A 23,121-nucleotide genomic window follows, 5' to 3' on the forward strand; every position below is an offset into this window, starting at 1 on the left:
ATTCAATGTTAACCCCATCGTCCACCCTCTCATTGCTAAGATTGCGCTCCGTGTACTCTGTTTTTCTCTGGCTTAGCCTAAACCCTCGAGATTCCAATTTCTGCTTCCATCTCTCTAATTTAGCATTAACCCCATTCCTAGTTATCCTTTGAGTTTTGTGGCTACATGATTGGGTTATCCAAGATAGTTGTAGAGGTGTCAATACTTGTTAGATATACTAATTTACCTTTTCCTTTGATGCTTCAGTGCCACTATGGTCTTTTATTGCCTTTCCATAATATATATTTTCGTGAGTGCTGATTTTTATAATGGCACACCTACAGAGTTGTTTTTTATGAGACGTTATAAACATAAAATGTGTACAAAATTTGCCTTTAATGTTAGCGGACTATTTTTTCCACGCCGGCTTCTGATAGAAGACAGTCTGCCAATATTACACTTGAATTTTTGTTATTATATAAATTACCTTTTCTAACAATACACTTCCTCGTCCCATTTGTTTGCCTCGTTAATTTTTATTTTATTTTTTGTTGGCTGGGTGGAGTTGATGAAGACAAAAGTGGCGGGACCAATTATAATAATGTGAGCGTAAAGTGATGCTCCTTGTTCGCTTTTAGCATGGGGTAATCTTTCGGGACATCCCAAAAAGAACTTGGGGTAAACAAAAGGAGACGAAAGGAGTATATATGTAGTCAAATGCATAGAATGTCTGATCAATTTGAGACATTGAAACATCAATTTCTTTGCAGATGTACAGCAGTGGCAATCCTACGAACATCGCAAATCCCATCAAAGATGTCAGTGTTCAGGTTGATATTAAGTCAAATGGTGGTCGGCTAACCCTGTATCAAACAACCCTCTGTGAAAGGCTAAACTGGGAAAATGTTAAGGAGAAAGTTGACCTTGACCCTCAAGGTTTCTTGACTACATATGATAAGAGTGACATTCAAATAATATGTTGCCAAGCTGACGCTAGTACCCTTTGGCTTGTCCCAGAACTAGTTCAAACGAGATTCACTAAGTCGCTTGATGTAGGCATGAATATGAGTATAATTTTTTCTTGGGTATTTACCAGAGACAGACCTAAAGGGAAAGAGGTTGTGAAATATGACAGAAATATTGAAGATGAATCCGATCTCCCAAAAAAATCAGAGGTACAAGCTGTTTTCAATGGTTCTATGGATAGTTTCCGTGTGTATAATATCTTTCCAAGATACTTCCGGGTTACAGGTTCTGGTGATGTAAGGCCCTTTGAACCAGAGGTATGCTTGCTTAACTCTCTTGTTTCCATCATTTTTTCTTAGCTATTTACTTTACTTCTTTATTATTGAATACATCATTGCTGGTCATGATGTGATGTGCTTATAATGTCCTCTTCAATTTAATAGAATGAATCCAGCACAAATCAATTTTTAATAAGTGAAACCGGTGACTGCATGTAACCAAAAATACCAGTAAATCAGTAAAAATTAGTAACTGCATGAAAAGGAAAAAGAAAAACAAAAGCGCTAAAGAATCAATAAAATTCAGTTGAATTAGTTCTAGTTATATTGATTCTTATTCATTATTTATTTTATGATGCATGTTTATTTTAAGTTAATTCAAAAGTGTGCTCAATGTGGTGTTACTGGATTCACTGAAGCTGCAGTGACCACATTGTGGAACGTGACAGTCACTGGATCAAAATTACTCTCAGGACCTAGTTGATTTTGGAGTTTTGAATGTGATCTGGATCTCTCCAATATGTACCTATTCATGGGCTAGTTAAAGTTAGCCATTATGAGTAATATGCAGCAAAAGATGGTAAAGTTGTGGGGGGTTGCTGAGTAAATTATAATGAAGGGGATTAATACTTCAATTTGAAATTTTGAATTCAATAAGCAAGGGAACAAATGTTTAGAGAACACCAACACAACTGAATATCATTGTGCTCGGGTAAAGGATTTGTTAATAACATAGCTCTGAGCAAGAGCACTTGAGTGTTAGAGCCAGACAAAAGAACATATAAAACAACATTTTTTACCTGAGATAGAACAATTTAGCAATTAGTTGAATGGACTCGTAATTAAGGGAAATGATTAATAATTTAATACAAATAGATTGTAATTCAGACACAAGCAACAATCTAAGGGTTTTGATGCGTAAAGACAAGGCCACCAACAATCAAGATTGGAAAAACACTCAAAAGTATTCGAATAGCACAAAGCAAAACTGATTTCATTAACTAAATTAAAACGTACAACTTAACTATTTAAACATTAACAAAACGACTCCTAGGCTTAGGACAAGTTCCCAAGTCCTAAGACTCCTAACACACTTGAATCATATAAAATCCATCGTTTTAAGAACATAGGCAAAACCATGAGTCATAATCAAAATAAGATAACATATAAAACTGAAACAAACTAGGATATGAAGAAGTTCACCAAGTGAACTCTCCTAATGCATGCCAACAACTTAGCACGCCAATTCACACGTATTGTTGCTGCTCATACTCATGCTTAATTTTGCAAACAATTACGTGTGTTGATACCCCCATAAACCTTCCATGCATAGGCTCAATTGACTCCTTATCTAGCATGACATTCTTATGCATTAAGGCTAGTACATCATCACCCATACTCGGATCAGGAACCACTTGGAGGATAAATACAAAATTGCTGCTAGCACAAACCAGCTCCAAACCTAGTTGTGGCGGTTGTTTCTCCGTCTCCCATCTGCCCCAGTGAGAATGCAAATTCTCAAAATATAGAAACAAGAAAAACAATCATTTAAAAACTATAAAAAAATAATTTTCAAAATTGTATTCCTCAAAAATATGTTTTTTGATTTTTTTTTTATAGAACAATATATAGAGTGTTCTTTGATGGAGGAACTTTTTTATGAGAAATTATTGCTATTCAACTGATAATAATACTGTACTGCATCAAAACCTTGGAAAGGAAACGAAAAAAAGGAAAGAGTTAATATAAGTTAAAATTACTAGTCCAGTTTTTCTTTTTACTTGCAACTATGGTAGACAACTTCCAGGAAAGTCATTATCCTTCTCTCCTGCTTTTTTGTCTTGTTACAAGATGACAGTTAAAATTATACCTTTCACTAAAGTGAGAAGTAGACAATTACATGCTATAAAGTGGAAGTTTGCTATTCCTCCAGATTACCAAAATGGAAATGCTTCCCTTTGTAAGTGCCAAAATACAAATTTGCAAATGGATTTTTCAGTGTAGGATTACTAAAGTGACTAATATATAATCCAAGGTTACAAATTGGAAATTTGAAAAATACATGTCACCACTGCAGAAATTCCTTATTATGTTCTCTAAATCATTGTGTTTCAGGTAAATGCAGTCAGTGCGGATCTTGTCATTAATCATCAAAATCCTGATTGGTGGTCATTCTATGATGTCAATCCACTAAATGTTACTGCTTGTAAAGGTTTTACTGGACCAACAACAATCGTGGTGTCAGAAGAAACGCCACGTAAGTATGAATAAGACAGGCATACCATAAAGTTGTGAAGACATGAGTTAAAATTTTCTGCCTTCTAATTCTTGAGTTTGTATTGTAGAGGGCCTTCTTGGAGATACTTTGAGCAAGTTCAGCATTTGGGGTCTCTACATTACATTTGTGCTTGCTGTTGGTCGGTTTATCAGGCTACAGTGCTCTGACCTGAGAATGAGAATTCCATATGAGAATCTTCCTTCCTGTGATAGGTATTGCTACCTCTGGCTTCTGTCATTTTACATGTGCCTGTTTCCGTTCCTTGCTTATCCTACATTTAAATAGAGAAGATTCACGGTGTATGCTTAGTTATAATTTGCACAGAATAGTGTTAGTAACAATAGTTTGAGAAGTTAGTGATTAAAGTAAGGTAAGACAGATACAGGTGTCCGAGGTTTAATTGTCAACTATAAAACTGTCCAAGCTTTGGAATCAAAAGCTTTTAAATGTTCCATTTGTTTTCGGCCTTTCACTTTCTGAATAATTGGTGCGGACATCATCTGGTTCCAGCACATCGTAAAATGCCAAAAGTGGACCCATGATCAGTGTGCATGGTTCCAAATTGGTGCCTGTAAATGGTCCCAGAACAGGTAAGCGTTACAATTGCACAGACAGCTAAAAATCTAAACATGAGAAAAACAAAAGTTATAGTTACTTTCATGACCCGCTCATGATAAATGTCTTGAAATTATTTCCAAGCAGAAAGGATACTCATGTAAATCAACAACTCTTGACTCTTTGGTCCGCACTTTTTGCCCTGTAAGTATGAGTGACATATCTGGAAAAGTGCTAAATTTGCTTTACGGAATTCCTTGGGAGATAGAGCTCTTGTATTCATTTGCAATGATTTTTCACATGACGGCCAATCATGTTTAATGTCTTCTGCTTCATTTCTTTGTTTTTATCACACCCTCAGTGGTTTGGCTAAGGGACAAGGAACAAAGGAATCGAGAATTTTCATGTTGCCCGCTCTGTTCAAAATCAATGGAATGTAATGGTTTGTGGTCGGATTGCTCCATATGGCACTACATATATTAACTGATAGGGAGAGAATAGACTGACCAAGTAGTAAAGCGTTTATGAATATCAGAACTTTAATTATAAGTGGTAGGAGAATATGACCATTAATTTCAGAGAGAGTAGTAACTTTGATTTGCATATGATACTGAAATAGAAAGTACCGTTGTTCTGATGCAGGCTGATAGCTATCTGTGAGGACCTATATGCTGCAAGAGCAGAAGGTGAACTAGGAGTGGAGGAAGTTCTTTACTGGACAATAGTAAAGATTTATAGGTCGCCTCACATGCTGCTTGAGTACACCAAACCTGATTAGACGCAAGAAGGGAAAATTTGAAGAATATTTGTTGATATGCTCTTCTTGGACAAAGAAATCAAATCTCTACGACGAGTGACTGTTCTCAGCAGGACGTTCTCCTAGTTGTAGAGCTGCTCTTGAAGACCAGTATTCTGTGTCGGTGATATTTATACTGGTCTACTTCCTGAAGAAATTCTCATAGGGATACTAGACGTGTGCAATATTTTACTCAGAAATGGGGCTAGTCCGCCTGTTCGTGTCGCGCCTGTTCCTGCCAACGAAGTCTGTTCTTGAATACTTGCTCTGATTATTTGGTGGGAAATCAACGTAGACACAAGCTGTATACGTATCCTTAATAGATGTTCTGTAAATACTTGTTCCTATTGTTTGTAGAATCATTCAAAGCATAACTGTATATATAAAGGTATCAGAATTATGAACTTTTGAATGTTATTTAGATTGAGAATCCAACTTCTCATTTGTTCCATTTAAAATAAGTATGCTATTATTTTTTTTTTTGCGTCATTGAGAAGACAAATTGTTGAGCCAAATATCAGGATGAACTTGTGTATTGCCTAAACTAATATAGCGATATGGTTGTTCAGTCTTCTCCCTTTGCCTAGCTGCTTGATGTAGGAAATCAAATGAAGGAGAGGCAAATACAACGGGACAAAATCAGAGAGTAGATACGTTTAACATCAAGGAGGTCTATAAGAGCACATACATTATATAGGACATCCTCGTCTCATCAATGGTGCCGTGGTGGTGCCTTCAACGTTGCAGAAACAAAAAATTGAAGCATAAGCGAGTTCATCTAAGAAAAGATCTTTGGTATGCTGGCAGAGCAACAAAATATAAACATGGGAAAATGTTGGACCCACGTCTAAGCAATAAGTAGATGGTGGAGAGAGGTGTAGGATGAGCATCCTACACCAACTCCAAAACGCAAGGCAAGAAAAATAAAACGCACCATTCAACATGCAAAAAGTAATTGATTTGACAGCCAATGTACATTCCCCTTACATCCCATGTACATGTCGAAAATTCAAAAAGTAAATGATTTGACAGTTACTGTTCACCATTTAATAACTGATTTGATGTCAACTGTCATCATTTCCCCACATATACTGTTCACCACTTCTCTCTTTTCCACACTCAACCTCCTTCCATGTTTAATGATTTCGTTTTTTAAATTTCATCCTCTAGTTACTAAATTTTTTTGAGGTTGCAAGAACACAAAGTGAAGAAATACCATTGGCCACCCTTTTGAGAACAAAGGGAAAAAATATGAAGAAATATCTGAACCTCTACTTTGAATGTCTGTAATTGTTCATTGTGTGTTATCACATTGTTCACTATATCACAAGGATTGTACTTTGGATGTCTATTATTGTTCATTGTGTTATTGACGATTTTATGGGGGGTTGTCATTGTACATTTTGATTTTGTTAATGAACAACCACGAAGCCAAGAATGTACAAAGAAACATAATAGAATAAAAGTAACCCAATTCCTAAAGCTGATGTCAAGTGAGTAATTTGCAATCTTTGTACACTGGTGTTTTGATGTTTGTTCACTAATGAAATTCAATATGTACAATTACAGTCCTATACCTCATAGTGCTCCAGGTGCCACAAAAAAAAAAAAACTCAATATGGGTATTAAAACAAAAGGTCAACACATAACAACATGATTGTAACTCATGTACATGAATGTCAACAAAGTGTACATGCAAGGTACGTGCATGTACATGCAACTGTATGTAGAGCTAATAATAAAAAAAAGGTACCACAACCAACGTAAATAAGGATAAATCACAATGTACACTGATGGTCATTACTTTGATCACTGAAAATAAGGATACATTATTGTTTGATTAAATGTTCACTGGATATGACTCAATGTACAAATGTTCTAGCAAGATTGTTTAATTACTAAGCCTGAATATACAATGTTGTTATGACTGGATGTTCAAGTTATTTTATAGAGCCGACTTTGTTCTGTGTACATTAAAGTTGCGTTAATGTTCACTGTGTATGACTAAATATACACTAGCTTCGCTAACATGCATGCATAACATATTCAATAGACACAAACAAAACAAAAAAAAAACTCAATATGGGTACTAAAACTAAAGGTCAACACATAACAACATGATTGTAACCCAGTTAATGTACATGAATGTCAACAAAGTGTACATGCTAAGTACGTGCATGTACATGCAACTGTATGTGGAGCTAATAATAATATAAAAAAGTTACCACAACCAACGTAAATAAGGATAAATTACAATGTACACTGATGGTCATTACTTTGATCACTGAAAATCCTCAAATGTACACTCGTATATTATTGTACATCAAACTATATGCATTTGTACATTAAAAAAAAGTTTTAAAAATGCAAAACAGAAAATAAAATCAAATATCAACATTTGGAAATTTATAATAGAAATGAATAAAAATAAGGGAGAAATAAATGAAGAACAAAATAAATGAGAGAGAATTAAATGGTTCTTGAAAAATAAATGAGAGAGAAAAGGAGGGAATGAATGAGTGATGAGAGAGAAAGAGCTGACCCACTGTCATAAATACTGCCAAAAGTCTGCCAAATTTTGACTCCCCTAAAACCATCAAAACGACGTAGTTTTGGACAAGGTGTAGGATGCTCATCCTACACCTTGGTGTAGGATCTAATTTGCGACCTCACAAGAAATAACAAGCGTCCAATCAACTCTTTCATGTCTTTTATTTCTTTTCTTAAACAACGTCTATCATCCGATGTAATGAAAAGGTTTTTCTAAAAGAATTGGACTGCAGATATGAATTCATTGGAATGGAGGATAACTTTCCTCCAAAGACCCTTAAGAAGCGGTGATCCACACCAACTTCCCTCGTGGTATATATAATCGTCATAGATTTTAGCTAGTTCATCCATTCATGAAGCATTGATTAGTGTCCTTCGCTACAAACAATTCGTAAGATACTCTTAAGGAAGACTTTTCTGCGCTCGAGAAACCATATTGAAGAACAATCTGAAGATTTAATCTGTTCTAAATTCACTAGAGGACCTGATTAGCTTTTAATCTAGTACATGAGCTACCCCTTTGAAATATTTGGCAGAACTAGTGATTTGCTTCTATATAGATGGCTATTAATTAACCTCTGCCATGGATGCAAATTAAGCCAAGAGAACTCAAAGTTATTATCGTTGGGACTGCAAGCTGCTCACTTAACTTGATCAGAAAATATTTGATAAACTGATAAGTTGTATAAGTCCTAGAGGTTAATTATCATACAATTTCCGGAATGCAAATCAGAAGCAAAGCTAAGGCAACATCCAACAAGCACACACAGGAAACTTGAATGATTTGCTCTATAGATACGTATCAGAATTATACAAAACGAAGACACTCTCAAGATAGAAAACGTTTCCAAAAGCAAGTCCTACCATTGCTAGGCGGTAGCTATCTAAGCTACTGTGGTCCTAATCTTCTTCTATGAAGAACAGGGAAAAAAGTGAAGCGAAAGAGCATCAAAAATGTTGCCAACTCGGGCTACTAATTGGTGGTAATCTTATTCTTCTTCTTCCCATCAGAATCTTCCCTTTTGCTTGCAGATTCTCTGCCCTTTTCTTTCTCGCATCTGCAGGGATAGTATCTTCCTGTATTTTCGGAACAGTAAAGTTGAAGTTTTCCAGCTTTAAATGTTTGTACTCTGGGTCCTTCTCAAGGAATTGCACAACTTCTCCATGACACCTTACTTTCTTTCCGGTTGGTGTTACATAATGTGCATCCAACTTTGAGTAATCTGATCTCACTATAAGTTCCCTCTTGAATCCTTCTGGAGTCTTTGGAAGATTAGGCTTGTCAATTACCCAAGTTCTTGTTGCATCACATTGAAGGTCCGCTGGGTCATCACAAGTTACATCGGGTTTTCTGTCGCAGGAATATGGCTCTTCCATAAATCTACTTCGCAGTTCCTCATACTCTTCCTTTGAATCGATTGACCTCCATTTCCGGCATTTGCCACACTGTACAACATATAGGTCTATAGCTCCACGCCGTGGCTACAGGAATAAAAGAGATGAACAATTAATTTGGAGCAAAGCAATTCAACAATTTTGTGTAACAAAAAGCTCGGCGAAACCCGAGATTTTAGAACAGGTAACTTAAAAAGCAACCACCGTTTATTGCTGATTAGATGAATAAATCTTCTCTTTCAGCTTCTTATTTATCATAACATCTTGCTGGACCATACATGAATCAAGTTTATACACCAAACAAACAAAGAGGAAGTTTCCTGCCATTCTTACATCCTCTTTTCATCTCACTGGGCACACAAAACAGTGAGACAAACTGCTGAACCAGAGTATACATCAACAGTAAAATAATTAGAAAGATATCAATGATTTCTCCAATCTTTATCATGTATTACTAGACATAAAGATCACTGAGGCGAATAGTGTATCAACATAAATTAAACACCCACTTAAGGAACTATGTACACACAATTCTGGCACAATGAGGGTAATTAGATATTTAGATCTAGAAGGTGTCCACTGGTGGTGGAGATTGTTTCTTAAAGGCAAACATGTCCTTGAAATGTAGGTGCTTCTTCATTTAATAATAGACATGGTAGTGAACAATGTATGGGGCAGGGCCCAGGACAACATAAGCAAAGAAAATTTTATGTAACAATATATCTTGAACAATAGCAGATGATAGTCCCTTAGCAAGCCAACTTCTTGCTATAGTCGCACATTTTAGGCCATCTACAACAATTAAGCACCTAAAAGAGGTGAGTAATGGCAAAGTAGAGTTCAAAATCATAGGCTTGTATGTAATGGTACTGCAGGGCGGATATCAAAGGAGTGAGCAGCCAAATGTGATTGTCATACATCGCATCAAAAAAAAATTCTATGATATATGCTAGATGCCAAAGAAGCACTTGAACCCCATATGGTTGGGCAGAAAGACACCGATTTACAAGCAAGTCAACTAACCAAAATAAGAGTAGAGAGAATCAAATTTTGTGGTCACTGGCCAGAGTAGTATCGCTCTAAGCATAAAGGAACTAATTCAAAGTTGTCATTCTAGTGACCTACAGACAAAACATCGCAAGTAATGCACACCAAGTATGATAAGCTATCCATTGCAACACACAAGTATACACCGTGTTAAAGATCCTTAGTTTTGCAAGATCTTATGAGAGTTGTTCAACTTATGTACATCAAGCCCTCCAAAAGAAATTTAGTACATAGAAAACACAAACTAAAGCCTCCGGTAACCCTTAGACAGTTGTCTAATACTCTTAATAGCAAGGCAGCTGCTATAACTAGAATCCTAGATGCTTGCTAGTTGAGGTCTTCAAATGTTCTATAACGAGATTTGTAAGTGAATAATTCTATAGCACTGTATAGCTATAATATTGAAATTCAAAAGTGGAAAGAGATAAACAACCATACATACTGGCCACCATATGCATATCCGGAAAGTGACACTCTCTGCACTTATCATACCATAAAATTTAGCAAAATAAAAGCAAAAGGTTTCACATAATGTCTCAAAAAAATTTCAAGTTCATATATACTTATAAAGCTAATGGACTCCCCCAGAGCGCTAGATAAGATGAACATATAGTGTAAATTTAGTAATTCATAGAAATTTTAAATGTTTTGCATAGGAATGAGAAAACTATTAAATGTTTTGCATACAAAAGAGAAAAATATTAAATGCCCTTTCATTGGAATTATGTATCAATTATTTTATATAAATATGAGTAGTTAAACACAAAAGTATAAATTTTATTCATTATGGCTTTAGATCATAGCAATGTTGCATTGAGTAACAAAGGGACCTTCAAAATACATTTAATAGAACCCCCACAATGTTAAAAAAGATGAAGAACAAAAAAAACATCCTCTTTTGCACCCAATCGATTACCATATATTGAACACACTCAAAAAAGAAATCCCTAACATCAAAAGATATTCTTCTTCAATAATTATAATTTTTGGCTCGTCAAAGCTAAATCAAATGCATATACCACTGACCCAGAGTAGAATATAACACATGGCAAAACAAAAATGCAACTTTTACCAAATTTTCAAGCATGAATCATATATTTCAGCCCCAATTATATAGTAGTACCATTTTATTTTTTTTGAAAAAAAATTGAAAGTTCAATAAACAAAAAGTAAAGTAGGGATAAGAATACATTACAAGAGGATCCAAAGGATTGTGGATGAGAAAAAGCGTTGCGAAAAATGAACTATGGATGAGGAGAGTAATTAACATGCATACCTTATATTCGTCTAGGATTTCTGTTTCGTGTTCATAATTCCAAATGATTTTCTCTCTCCTCCACAGTTTGACTCTCTCACGCCAATGGCGAATGACAGTTATGTGTGGACTTAAACCATCATGCCGATTAATAACAATGACATTTCGAAGTCGGTGCCAAGTATAAGAACGGTAATTTTGAAGAAATTTTATCACCCGAATATATAATCCGATACGGGTGATAAACTTCTTGCCGAACCTTATTATAAGAGCATCCCCATTCATACACCAAAAAAAATGTCATTTCTCTCACTCATCAACTTTATCTCTCATCTCACAATTTTTTTTTATATAAAGCATAAATAACAAAAGATTACCTAATAGCACCCCTAGCCTTTATAGCAAGACCATGAGCTCTGACAACTTTATCCCTAGTGATACTACTAACAATAAAACTCTCAAAATTACCCCGCAATACAATGATATCTCATAGTATTGTTCGTATCTGGGGCGGGAATTGAAGTGGAGCACGTAGCCCTATAACGATATATATGTAGTCCGTACATATCTCAATTTTTTTTTAAGTTCTTGTACATGATGCTCTCCAAACTTTTTAGAATTGCATTCACCTCCGCCTGTAGGCTTGACATAGCTTGGATTGCCTCACTTCCATTCCCAACTTCTTGGTCCTCATCCAATAGTGCCATCCATAAGCTGCCTTCCATTCTTCTTTTCCTTCGCATATACTTTTCTTCCAAGACCCATCAACCCTTAGACACCATCTTTTGTCCTCCTCCTTCCAGTTATTCGCATACATAACTAAATGATTGCATCCCTTAGTTTTCTTCAACAAGTTTATTTGTCCTTTCTCTCCTATTGCATTCTCCCCATAAGTTTGCCACCTTCTAGTTTTTCAAATCCTAATCTGCTCCATTATGATCGTAGGGTAGCTTCGTTTCTCTTGATTGAAAATTAATCTATTCATGTTTAGTCAGATACTCCATAGTATGGCCATAAACTCCATGACATAGAGCTCTGCGAATTGGTCTTTTTGCATGAAGTACCAAAGCCAATTCCTTGACCATTGTGCAATGCTACATTCTTTTGGGTTATTTGAAATGAATCCCAGGTTCGACCCTTTCCATATATGCATTGGCAACTCACAATCCTTAAATATATGAGTATTCGTTTCATCATACGTCCCACAGAATGGGCAGGGTCTTTCACTTAGGATTTTCCTCCTCCTAATGTTACCCCCGGTGGCTAGAGCACCATTGACTAGCTTCCAATAGAAATACTTCCATTTCTAACAAATTTTTTGCTTCCAGAACTTCTTCAAAAAGTCATTTGATGCACCATTTGGAATACTATTCCTTTGTTGTACCCAGTTGTGACACCCCATAACTTTGGTTTCAAAATTTTATAAAACATTCACTCTTCATTAAAATATCTGACCAAACCTTTAGGGTGCTACTGCCGCATCTATTGTTAGAAATAAATGCAAGGCTAATTATTAAAAATAAAAATTTATCTTACAAACCAAAGTATCAAAATAAACCAAACTAAGTTGTCTAATTTAAACCAATCCAACTAAACAATCCCAAATAACAGTACTATAATGTTTATTAAACTAGGTGAACTTAAAAACTATAGATTCACTCATTCTTGCAACATAGTTCCTTTTACCAACCTGCACAATATAAATAAGAAAAGAACAAAGGAAAAACAAATACACAAAAAATTAGCGAAGGCTAAGTAATTAAAACTCCATCCCGTAAAATAATAATAATAATAGTTATATTTTGAAAATAATTTTTATAGCATAATACAATCAAGTATAACGTACTACAGAAAAGTATAACAGAATACAAATAAGTATACAATATACTTAACCATTTCAATTATTTCAAGTTTATATGAGCCACACAACATCAAATTTAATTATTGGGAAATTTCCTCAGGTACCCCAAAGGTTTGCCGTAATTCCCAAATTACCCCTCACATTTGGGAAATTCCTCAGATACCCCTGAGGTTTGTGTTTGTGCTCAAAATACCCTTACTATGGATGGAAACCTAACGCCGTTAGGTTTTCCTCTCCTTCTCCCCAATTTTCTTTTTCTCTCTCCATCCAGTATCCTCCATTGATGCACATGGAAGCTTTCTCTCTCCTCCCACCCCACTCTAAAGCCCTAACAACCCAACCCCCACCACCTCCCCTTCCCCCCCACCCCCTGCGTCGCGCTCAGTCGCAACCCCTGCCTCGACCGCCGCTCGCCGGAGCTTCGCCGTCCACCTGCATCCTCGTACTCTCTCTCCTTCGTCGCACTCTCTCTCTCTCTCGCTCCTCTCCTTCTCTAAAAACCTCTGACCCCTCATCAATGGTGGACGAAGCCCACCTCCCTCTCGTCACGACGACCTCATCAAATTCCAAGAAGCACCCACCACGGGCCCACTTGCGCGAACCAGCCAGCATGCCCACCACTGCCCCACTTGCGCGAACCACCCACCAACGGCCACCACTCACGCAAAACACCCAACCACCCACCTCCCTCCCTCTCGCATACCACCACCAATTCAATTCGAATGGGTTTATTTCGAAATTTCCCCAATTTAATTGCAAAATATGGGTTTCTCGAATTAGAGTTTTGATTGCTCGAATAATCTAGGTTTAATTCGAAATTGATTGCAAAAATGTTGCTCGAAAATTTGGATTTCTAGAAATTGGGGTTTTGATTTCCCTGTTGCAGTGGTCGCTCGCGTTAGAGAGGTGGTGGCTCGCGTTGGGTGGGTGGTGGCTCGCGTTGGGTGTGGGTAAGGGTGGGTGGTTGAGTGAGGAGGCAGGGGAGGAGGGGAGGTGTGGTGGGATGGTGGGAGGAGAGAGAAAGCTTGGAGGTTCATCCATGGAGGAGGGTGAGAGGAAGGACATAAACTGAAAAAAGAGAGAAAAAAAAGTTAACGGCGTTAGGGTTCCGTCAAGAGTAAGGGTATTTTGAGCACGAACACAAACCTCGGGGGTATCTGAGGAATTCCCCAAATGTGAGGGGTAATTTGGGAATTACGTCAAACCTCAGGGGTACCTGAGGAAATTTCCCTTAATTATTAGAGGGGAATTGAACGCCAGTAGACCGGGACTAATCCCAGTAACCACCTACTTCAACATGGGTCGTTACCCAGATAAATTAAGAGTAATGACCAATATCATCTTGCAGAACGTCCCTAGGGTGCACACCCCTCATTAATCTAATGGGTATCCGCAACGCGCACCAATAGTATTAGGAGGAAGACAATAAAGAGTTGTAACAGAGTAAAATTAAGTACTGTTCATCACCTATGGAGGATCCAAGTCCACAGGATAATTCCCTCAATAATGTTTCCACTTTACTTGATTAATAGATTTCAAAAGTTATGACACATCAAACATCACATTAACATTAACAGGAACATCTTCAGTTCAATAAATATTTCTCACAACTTAACCACTTTATAGAATTATAATAAAACAACATCTATAATTCATAGTAACCAATACGTCCATCATTAGAACCTCATAAAGTCACAATACCAACTTATAATATCGTTCATAACATCATTAACTCACTAGTTTTACCCATTAAGTTACATTATCAACATTAGTATAATTTTTAATATGAAGGTTACATATGTACATTGTAAATTCGAAGGTAATAACAAACTACTAGTAGATACATATGTGTTATACGCAGGGATAGTAGTACTGAAATTAACTAATAATAATAATTTTAGTCATAACAAGTACTAATATTATCCTTGTCACATAATATACATCTAACATAAACATAGAATCACGTAACCACATGTATTACACATAACACATACAATTCTTGACGGGATTCTAGTTGTTGATGGACATTGTGAATTACCTCGAATGCGTCTCAACTATAGCAATATCAACTAAAATTCTCTTTTATGAGCCTCTTCAGAAGTTTGGCTTGACCATTCTTAGACACAGGCAGTGGGGAACGTAAGCCCATAGACTGACCTGGAGATTGCGATCTGACAAACCTTAGGAAGTGAATTGCGATTCACTGGCGTTCGGTTTCAGACTCAATAACTTGTATTACCTATACTTTTACTTTTTATAAAAGTACTCTTGAGATGATTTATTTATTTTTATCCAACTCACTTGCTATTTATTATTCATTTGCGTTATTTGTGAGTTACATGGAAGTGGATGCATATTGTAATTGACTTGACTTTATTATTTCCTTTCTTATTAATTTAATTCTGAATCGTGCTTTGATCGCTATTGTTCTGGGAGAACTGCTAGTTACTCCCCACTAACTGTGGAATTATTTAATACATCCTTGCAGATGGAAATGACTGCTAGACTTGTGACTGCTTGGGCTAGTAGAGTGAGAGTTTGTAGTGAGAAGAAGTTCCTAGTACTGTTTTTGGTAGATGAATTCTATGTAGACCATAGAGAGACTTACTTTTGGATAGCTTTCAAGGATATTTAGTTTTATTTACGTTTTATCGGGAGACTTGCATGTCTCATAGTGTTTGGGTTGATAATATGATATATTTGGGATATTTTTTTATTTTAGAACTATGATGTGATCTCAGAAATTAAATCCCTTTTTAAGCTATGAAACTTTGGTTTGAGGAATTATCTTTAATTACTGTTTTAGAGTAGCATAACCGTCCCGGCGTTATTTCCGCTAACGTCTTTTTAGTACTTCTTGATTAGATATTGTTTAGTATTTTAGTAGTAGAAGGACGGGGTGTAACATGTATCGTGATATGGATCAAATTAAAGATCATTTGATTCGTCGTGGGTTTAAGAGTAACTATACTAGGTGGACATGGCATGGAGAGTTTTATGATATTGGTATGAGCTCCAATAGCTTGTGTGATGATTTGCATGTTGATGAGGTTGGGGTTGAGATTGAGGTTGAGATTGAAGGAGATGCTAATAATGAGAATGATAGGGTAGATGATGAAAATGATATGGTAGATGATGAAAATGATAGAGTAGATGAGATGTTGCACAATTTGGAGGATGAAAGAACCGATCGTCCGCATATGTATGATAGTATTTTAAGTGCAGCGGAAAAACCTATGTATCCGGGATGTAAGAATTTCACTAAACTTTCTGGCATCCTCACATTGTTCAATATGAAATCGAAGCATAGTTGGACAGATAAAAGTCTAAGTGACTTGTTCACTTTTTTACAAGAATTGTTACCTGAAGGGAATGAAATGCCCACTCTACCTACGAGGCAAAGAAATTGTTGTGTCCATTAGGTATGGAATATGAGAAGATACATGCATGTCAAAATGATTGTGTGTTGTATCGAAACGAGTACCAGGATTTGCATGAGTGTCCTAGGTGTCGAAAGTCTCGATACAAGGTAAAAGAGAATAATGATGTGGGGATGAGAAAGAAAGAAACTCTGGCGAAGGTTCTTTGGTATCTTCCAATCATTCCGAGATTTAGGCGTTTATTTTCGGATGAAAATAATGCTAAATTATTAAGATGGAATGCGGACGAGAGGAAGAACGATGGGATGCTTAGACATCCGGCCGATTCTCCGCAATGGAGAAATATCGACCGAAAGTTTCCCGATTTTGGTAAAGAACATCAAAATCTTAGGCTTGGACTTTATACAGATGTGGTGAACCCATTTGGCACACTAGGTACCCAACATAGCACTTGGCCGGTTCTACTGACAATTTATAGTCTCCCTCCCTGGCATTGATGAAGCGTAAATTTATTATGCTATCGCTTCTTATTTCGGGTCCTAAGCAACCCGGAAACGACATAGATTTGTATCTTGACCCACTCCTTCAAGATCCGAAATTGTTGTGGGATGAAGGTGTTTCCATGTTCAATGCGTATGGAAAACTGACTTCACATTGCGTGCCATGATATTTTGCACGATTAATGATTTCCCGGCTTATGGGAATTTGTCAGGGTATACGGTTAAAGGAGCAAAGGCATGCCCTATTTGTGATGAGATATGATTGACAACGGTTACATCATTGTGGGAAGAATGTGTACCTGCATTATCGTACATGGCTTCCTTTAGATCATCCATTCCGTAAGAAGAAAAGTTGTTCAACGAAAAGTGGAGATGAGAGAAGCCCCTGTACCTTACGTGGAAAAAGATAATATGAAACAATTTTTGGCAAGCCCTTCAAAAGTGTCTCAAAGAACTTATACAAGAAAAGATCTAAGTTTTGGGACTTCCGTATTGGGAATGTTTGGAAGTCAGACATTGTCTTGATTTAATGCACATTGAGAAAAATGTTTGTGATGCCATTGTCGGAACATTGTTGAATATGCCCGGGAAGACAAAGGATGGAGTTAAAGCTAGGAAAGACATGGCTGAAATGGGAGACCAGAACTAGCACCTCAGGAGCGGGGACAACGCTATTATCTTCCACCAGCTTGCTACACTTTGTCTAAGAAGGAGAAAACTAGTTTTTGTGAGTCCCTGCATAGGTTAAAGGTTCCTGCTGGATACTCGTCAAATTTCCGAAACCTTGTTCACTGAAGAACTTGAAACTTGTTGGTTTGAAATTCATGATTGTCATATCTTGATGCAGCATTATTACCTGTTGCAATACGAGGAATTTTGCCTTCCCAAGTAAGATTTACAATCACAAAGTTGTGTTTCTTCTTCGAACTATCTCTACTAAGGTGATTGATCCTAACACTCTAGATAACTTGCAAGCCGATGTAATAGAGAAGATGTGCCGATTTCAAATGTACTTTCCACCATCTTCTTTGACATCATGCCTCATTTGATAATCCATCTTGTCAGAGAAATTAAACTTTGTGGGCCCGTTTGTATGAGGTATATGTGGCCTTTTGAAAGACATATGGGTACTCTGAAGGGTAAAGTGATGAATCCAGCTAGACCAGAAGCAAGTATTGTCCAAAGAACAGTTGCTGAGGAAGTATCTGAATATGAAGTCAGTATTTAGCACGTGCACAAGCAATTGGTTTGCCAAAATCTAGACATGAAGGAAGGCTTGAAGGTTGTGGTACCATTGGGAGAAAAAGATTGTGTCTTGATGGAGAGTTGAAAAGAAAAGCAGAATTGATTGTGTTACAAAATCTGAAACAAGTTCATCCTTACTTAGATGAGCACATGACTGTGCTTAGTGTTCAGTATCCATTGAAGAATGAATATGACTTGATGATTGAGCATAATCGGACGTTCGTTTATTGGTTTAAAGAACGAGTTATGAACCAATTATCTGATACTCCTAACGATGTATCGGATACGTTGAAATGGTTGGGTCAAAGACGCAAGTTCTTTCATATGAGGGGTATGCCATCAATGGTTATACATTTTACACTAAGCGGTAAGATGACAAATTCACGATGCAAAACAGTGGTGTTACGATGGGGGTTTGTCATCAGAGTATAAAAGTAAAAGAGATAGAACGATTGTTGAGACAATGAAGTCTTACTATGGGTTCATTGAAGAGATATTAGAACTTGACTATGTTGACTTCAAAATTCCGCTGTTAATGTAAGTGGGTTGATATTCGTCGTGGTCTGAAGAAGGATGAACATGAATTTTTCACATTAATCAATTTCAGCCGGTTAGGACATCATGAAGATATATTAATATTGGCATCACAAGCAAAACAAGTATTCTACATGGTTGACCCTGCCGATTCAAAATGGTTTGTTGTCATGGAAGGAAAAAGGAGAATACTTGGAATTGATGATGTACACGATGAAGAAGATTACGATGCACAATTCAATGAAGTCATTGCTTCGTCAGTAGTCATTCCAAGTACATTAGGGGAAGATCTAGACACAAATTACATTCGTCGAGACCACAATGAGGGATTTTACGTTGGCAAAGAAATAGCTGATTAATAGGTAAATTATGTAATATTAACACAACTACTAATGTTTATAATCTTTAATTATTTATTTTGTGTTTGCATGTTCAAATAATTGTGTATTACTTTATTGATTAATCTAACATGTACATGGTTTCAGGTGTAGTGATGGAAGATGAGATAATGCATGATGCATCTGATGAGCCCCAAATTACTGATGGAGCTGCTAAGAAGAAAGTGAGCGGGCCAAGAGGTCCTACCAAAAGGGATACGTTCCAAATTCGGCTTCTTTCAAAGAGTTCTTCTGTGGGGTGAGTGGATACGTCCAATTGGGCAATTTGCTGGTGAGTACAAGACATATTGCGGGAGATCAGTAGAAGTCAATGTGTCTATCTTGTACGAACAGTTGGGATGATGTTCCAGAAGGCACAAAAAAGACTTTGTGGGAAGATGTTAAAGTAAGTAACCTTATTCTTTTAATACACTAATTGAGATTATGTTTATTATTTAAATCGATTATTATTAATTATTTTTGTATATTGAAGAGAGAGTTTGGAATAGAAGAGGACGAGAAGAAGAAACGAGATGTCTTGACTACATGTGAAAGCGTGGAGAGATTTCAAGTCAAGATTGGTGACTAGATGGATCACAAAACGAGGAAGGGGCCTAACAATGATAGGCAACCTACGAGATGTATCCTTTCATCACGCGAGAGATCGGACAAGTTTGTAGAAAAATGTAGCTCTAAGGAGTTCCAGTTGTAATATATACGTTAATATATGAAATTATATTATCATTAGTTCTTTAATATTGACTAGTTACAAATCCTATATTAGGCTAAAAGTGAAAAGCAAGAATCTCTCAGGCTGCTAACAAGCATCCTCATTTTTTGGGTGAAAAATCATATGCGGAGACGATTTCCATTTGGAAACGCAAAGGGTATATCCCTTCATCCTCTACAACATCATCTGTTGACTCTTCTACATCATCATGTATTTCCTCCTTGCCGGATCGGACATTGCTGGCTTCTCGCGGGATCGAAAAAAGATAAGGATGGAAATGTCTTCTTTCCTAATGAAGAAACACAAAAGATAAAAGAGTCCATTGTAAGCATTGTTTAAAGTTTGTAAATTGTCTTCTACTAATCATATGATTTTTTTAACTTGAACGCAGGATTGGAAAAGGAGAGAAAGTGAAGGAGAGTTTGTTCCAAGTCGGATGGATAATGCTCTATCACGTGCTCTGCAGAGGAAAGACCGACCTGGGCGTGTGTTAACAGCTGGGCGTAGCATTGGGATTACATCTGTTTGGGGAGATCCTGATCGGAGCAGTACTGCTCGAAGGGTAGGGCATGGATGATGAGGAGATAGGGTTAGAGGCTAGAGTGAGCCAAAGAGTTAGAGAACAGATAATGGAAGAGATGAACTCGAAGATAGATGCATTAGTTCAAGAAAGGTTCATGGCTTTTGCGGCGCAGTTAGGTATTCAAGTACCAACTCCTTCCACTCCAGTCGTTCCTAGTAGCTGTCAATCGGGGGAATGATCCATTTGTGGACTTGCAGGTATATTTCATTTTATATATGTTCTAATTATTATATTATGCTTCTAAAACACTTAATTGATGTCATTCTTCTCTATTGGATGTTAAGACTCAAGTTCCATGTCGCTTGGCAATAGCGGATATCTCGGGACCGATCATTGTAGCTGAGGGTACCGTTCATCCACGACAGGAGTCATTGTCACACTCTACGACCACCGTGAAAGTGAGTGTTGATGATTTTTATGCGGATTACGCAGATGCTCCAGTTCCACTCCCTACTCCATTCATCACGAAACTCAGTCAAGCTGAGGGTTCTTTCATAGAATGGCCGAAAGAGTTGGTATTTTTAGTCTCAGATAATCAGGTAACTTATGTTTAGTATTATGATTTAGTATAATAAGAAATCTAAATGTATATACTTAGAAATCTTGATTTATATATACTAAATAATCTTTATTTTATATATAATATGAATTAAAAAGAAGTCGATTTGAATTAGGAACATATACTAAAGAAGTGCAAGAGAAGAAAAAAAGAAAACAGTTGTAATGATCCTTGCACCGATGAGTCTGCACATAGACACATAGATCCATTGATTAGCTTGTCACTTGAGATATGTCTGATGTGGTCAAGGAGATGCATCAATTGTTTTGCAAAAAACCCGCAGATGAGCCTTTTAGTATCGAAGTTAGTCGGAGTTCCTACTTTAGCTATACTACTGATCAGAAGATCATTCTCTCCCGACAAGATGTTTTCCAACTTCTGACGAAAGAATGGCTTAGCATATCTTACTATATACAACGTGCGATGCAAATAGCTAAAACATCAGCGTCGTTTCCGCATACGACGCAGATTAGTTCTAGGTCATCTGCGTCGAGACCTGTGACGTCGGACCCAGGTCTGACGCAAATAGGGGTCCCAGGTCCGACGCAAATCGACCTTTTTCTACTAGTGATGGGTTAGCATTTAAAATTCATACCAGACTTGGAGGAGCGACTTCTGCAACTTTTCAGGAGGCTTGTGCTAAAGTTTCTAATATCGAGAGGATTTGAGGCGTGAAGATCAAGTTATGGGGAGGAATAAGATAAAAGATTCACCTAAGAACCAAAATGACAAGAAACCTCGATATCGGCGTAACAATAATAATGGGGGCAATAATCACACTAATGGTGGTAGTAATTATCAAGGGAATCGTAGCAACTACCAAGGTCAGGGGAGATCAAACCAACAGGGATCCCGTACCCAGAACCCTACTTGTAGGAAGTGTAATAAAACCACCCAGGATTTACCTGTCAAGGAGACCCAATACTTGTTATGCTTGTGGAGAGAAAGGACATAAGGCTAATCAGTGTCCCAAGTGTCAGAAAAATGGACAAAATGGGAATAATGGGGGGAATAGGAATGGTCATGGGCCTAATCAGAACCAGAACAACAACCGCCCCTATAACAACAACAACTCCCAGGGTCAGGCTTCGAATGCTCAAGGAGGGAACAATACTCAGCATAATGGTCAGAATAACAATCAAGCAAATGGAGGAAACAACAATCAGAACAACAATGGAAATAGCGCTCGAGGCAACAATGGAAGAATCTATGTTATGAACCAGAATGAAGCAGACACCAACGCCAATATTGTGACGGGTACTTTGCTCGTAAAATCTAACCCTGCCTACTTTCTTTTTGAATCTGGGGCGTCTCATTCTTTCATACCTAGTTTATTTGTTGAAAAGTTAGGTCTAAAACCCTCAATCTTGTGTCAAACTTTTATAACAATACCTTCAGGAGAAGTAGCTCCTTGTAGTTATATACCAAGACATACCTATAACCATATTAGGACATGATTTGCTTGTCGATCTTATTCAGTTTGACTTACCCGACTTTAATGTAATATTGCGGATGGATTGGATTGCTAAGTATAGAGCTAGGATATAGTGTCATACCCAAAAGGTGTCTCTTAGGGGGCCAAAGGGAAATAGAATATCCTATCAAGGAATTGTTTCTAAACCTGGAGTCAGTATTATGTCAATCATGTCATTCAAAACCTATATTAGGAAGGGATACCCCATCTATTTGTGCCATGTAAAAGATGTGAGTGTGGAGGATGGAGAGATATCTCAAATACCTGTGGTGAGTGAATTCAAAGATGTTTTTCCATAAGATACTCCATGGATGCCACCAATGAGAGAAATGGATTTTAACATTGACCTAGTGACTGTGACTGGAGCTATTTCCAAGGCACCGTATAGGATGGCACCTGCAGAGATGCAAGAGTTGAAAGTGCAATTGGAGGAATTGTTGGAAAAAGGATACATTAGGCCAAGTGTGTCACCTTGGGGAGCACCAGGCAAGTGTTATTTGTTCGAAAGAAGGATGGAACCTTGAGGTTGTGTATTGATTACATAAAGTTGAATAATGTCACAATAAATAATAAGTACCCATTGCCTAGGATTGAGGATTTATTTGATCAACTTAAGGGTGCTGGAATTTTCTCTAAAATTGATTTGAGGTCTGGGTATCACCAATTGAGGATTGCGGAGGAAGATATACAAAAGACAATGTTTAGTACGAGGTATGGGCATTATGAGTTCACAGTGATGCCATTTGGACTTACTAATGCACCTGCAACATTTATTGACC

At 37.1% G+C, this 23,121-nt stretch overlaps 2 protein-coding genes across 8 annotated transcripts in view; one reads left to right on the forward strand and one right to left on the reverse strand.

The window, feature by feature from the left end:
• Positions 1 to 5,324, forward strand: part of LOC104908867 (piezo-type mechanosensitive ion channel homolog) — a 35,549-nt gene extending 30,225 nt beyond the window's left edge. For 6 of the 7 annotated variants that reach the window (XM_048647805.2, XM_048647806.2, XM_010698033.4 and 3 more), the window contains 4 exons: positions 750 to 1,262; positions 3,339 to 3,480; positions 3,569 to 3,713; positions 4,699 to 5,324. In XM_048647805.2, the coding sequence (XP_048503762.1) occupies positions 750 to 1,262; positions 3,339 to 3,480; positions 3,569 to 3,713; positions 4,699 to 4,834 (936 nt within the window). In that variant the 3' untranslated portion in view covers positions 4,835 to 5,324. The other variant, XM_019247124.3, reaches the window with a different exon arrangement.
• A 3,051-nt stretch (positions 5,325 to 8,375) lies between these two features.
• LOC104908868 (methyl-CpG-binding domain-containing protein 4) lies at positions 8,376 to 11,824 on the reverse strand. The gene is given in 3 exon segments (XM_010698036.2): positions 8,376 to 8,437; positions 8,440 to 8,884; positions 11,729 to 11,824. Coding segments are annotated over 3 exon segments (603 nt in total).
• Positions 11,825 to 23,121: the final 11,297 nt, after the last annotated feature.

Source organism: Beta vulgaris, chromosome 7 (genome assembly GCF_026745355.1).
Source record: "Beta vulgaris subsp. vulgaris cultivar EL10 chromosome 7, EL10.2, whole genome shotgun sequence".
Taxonomy (NCBI): Eukaryota; Viridiplantae; Streptophyta; class Magnoliopsida; order Caryophyllales; family Amaranthaceae; genus Beta; species Beta vulgaris.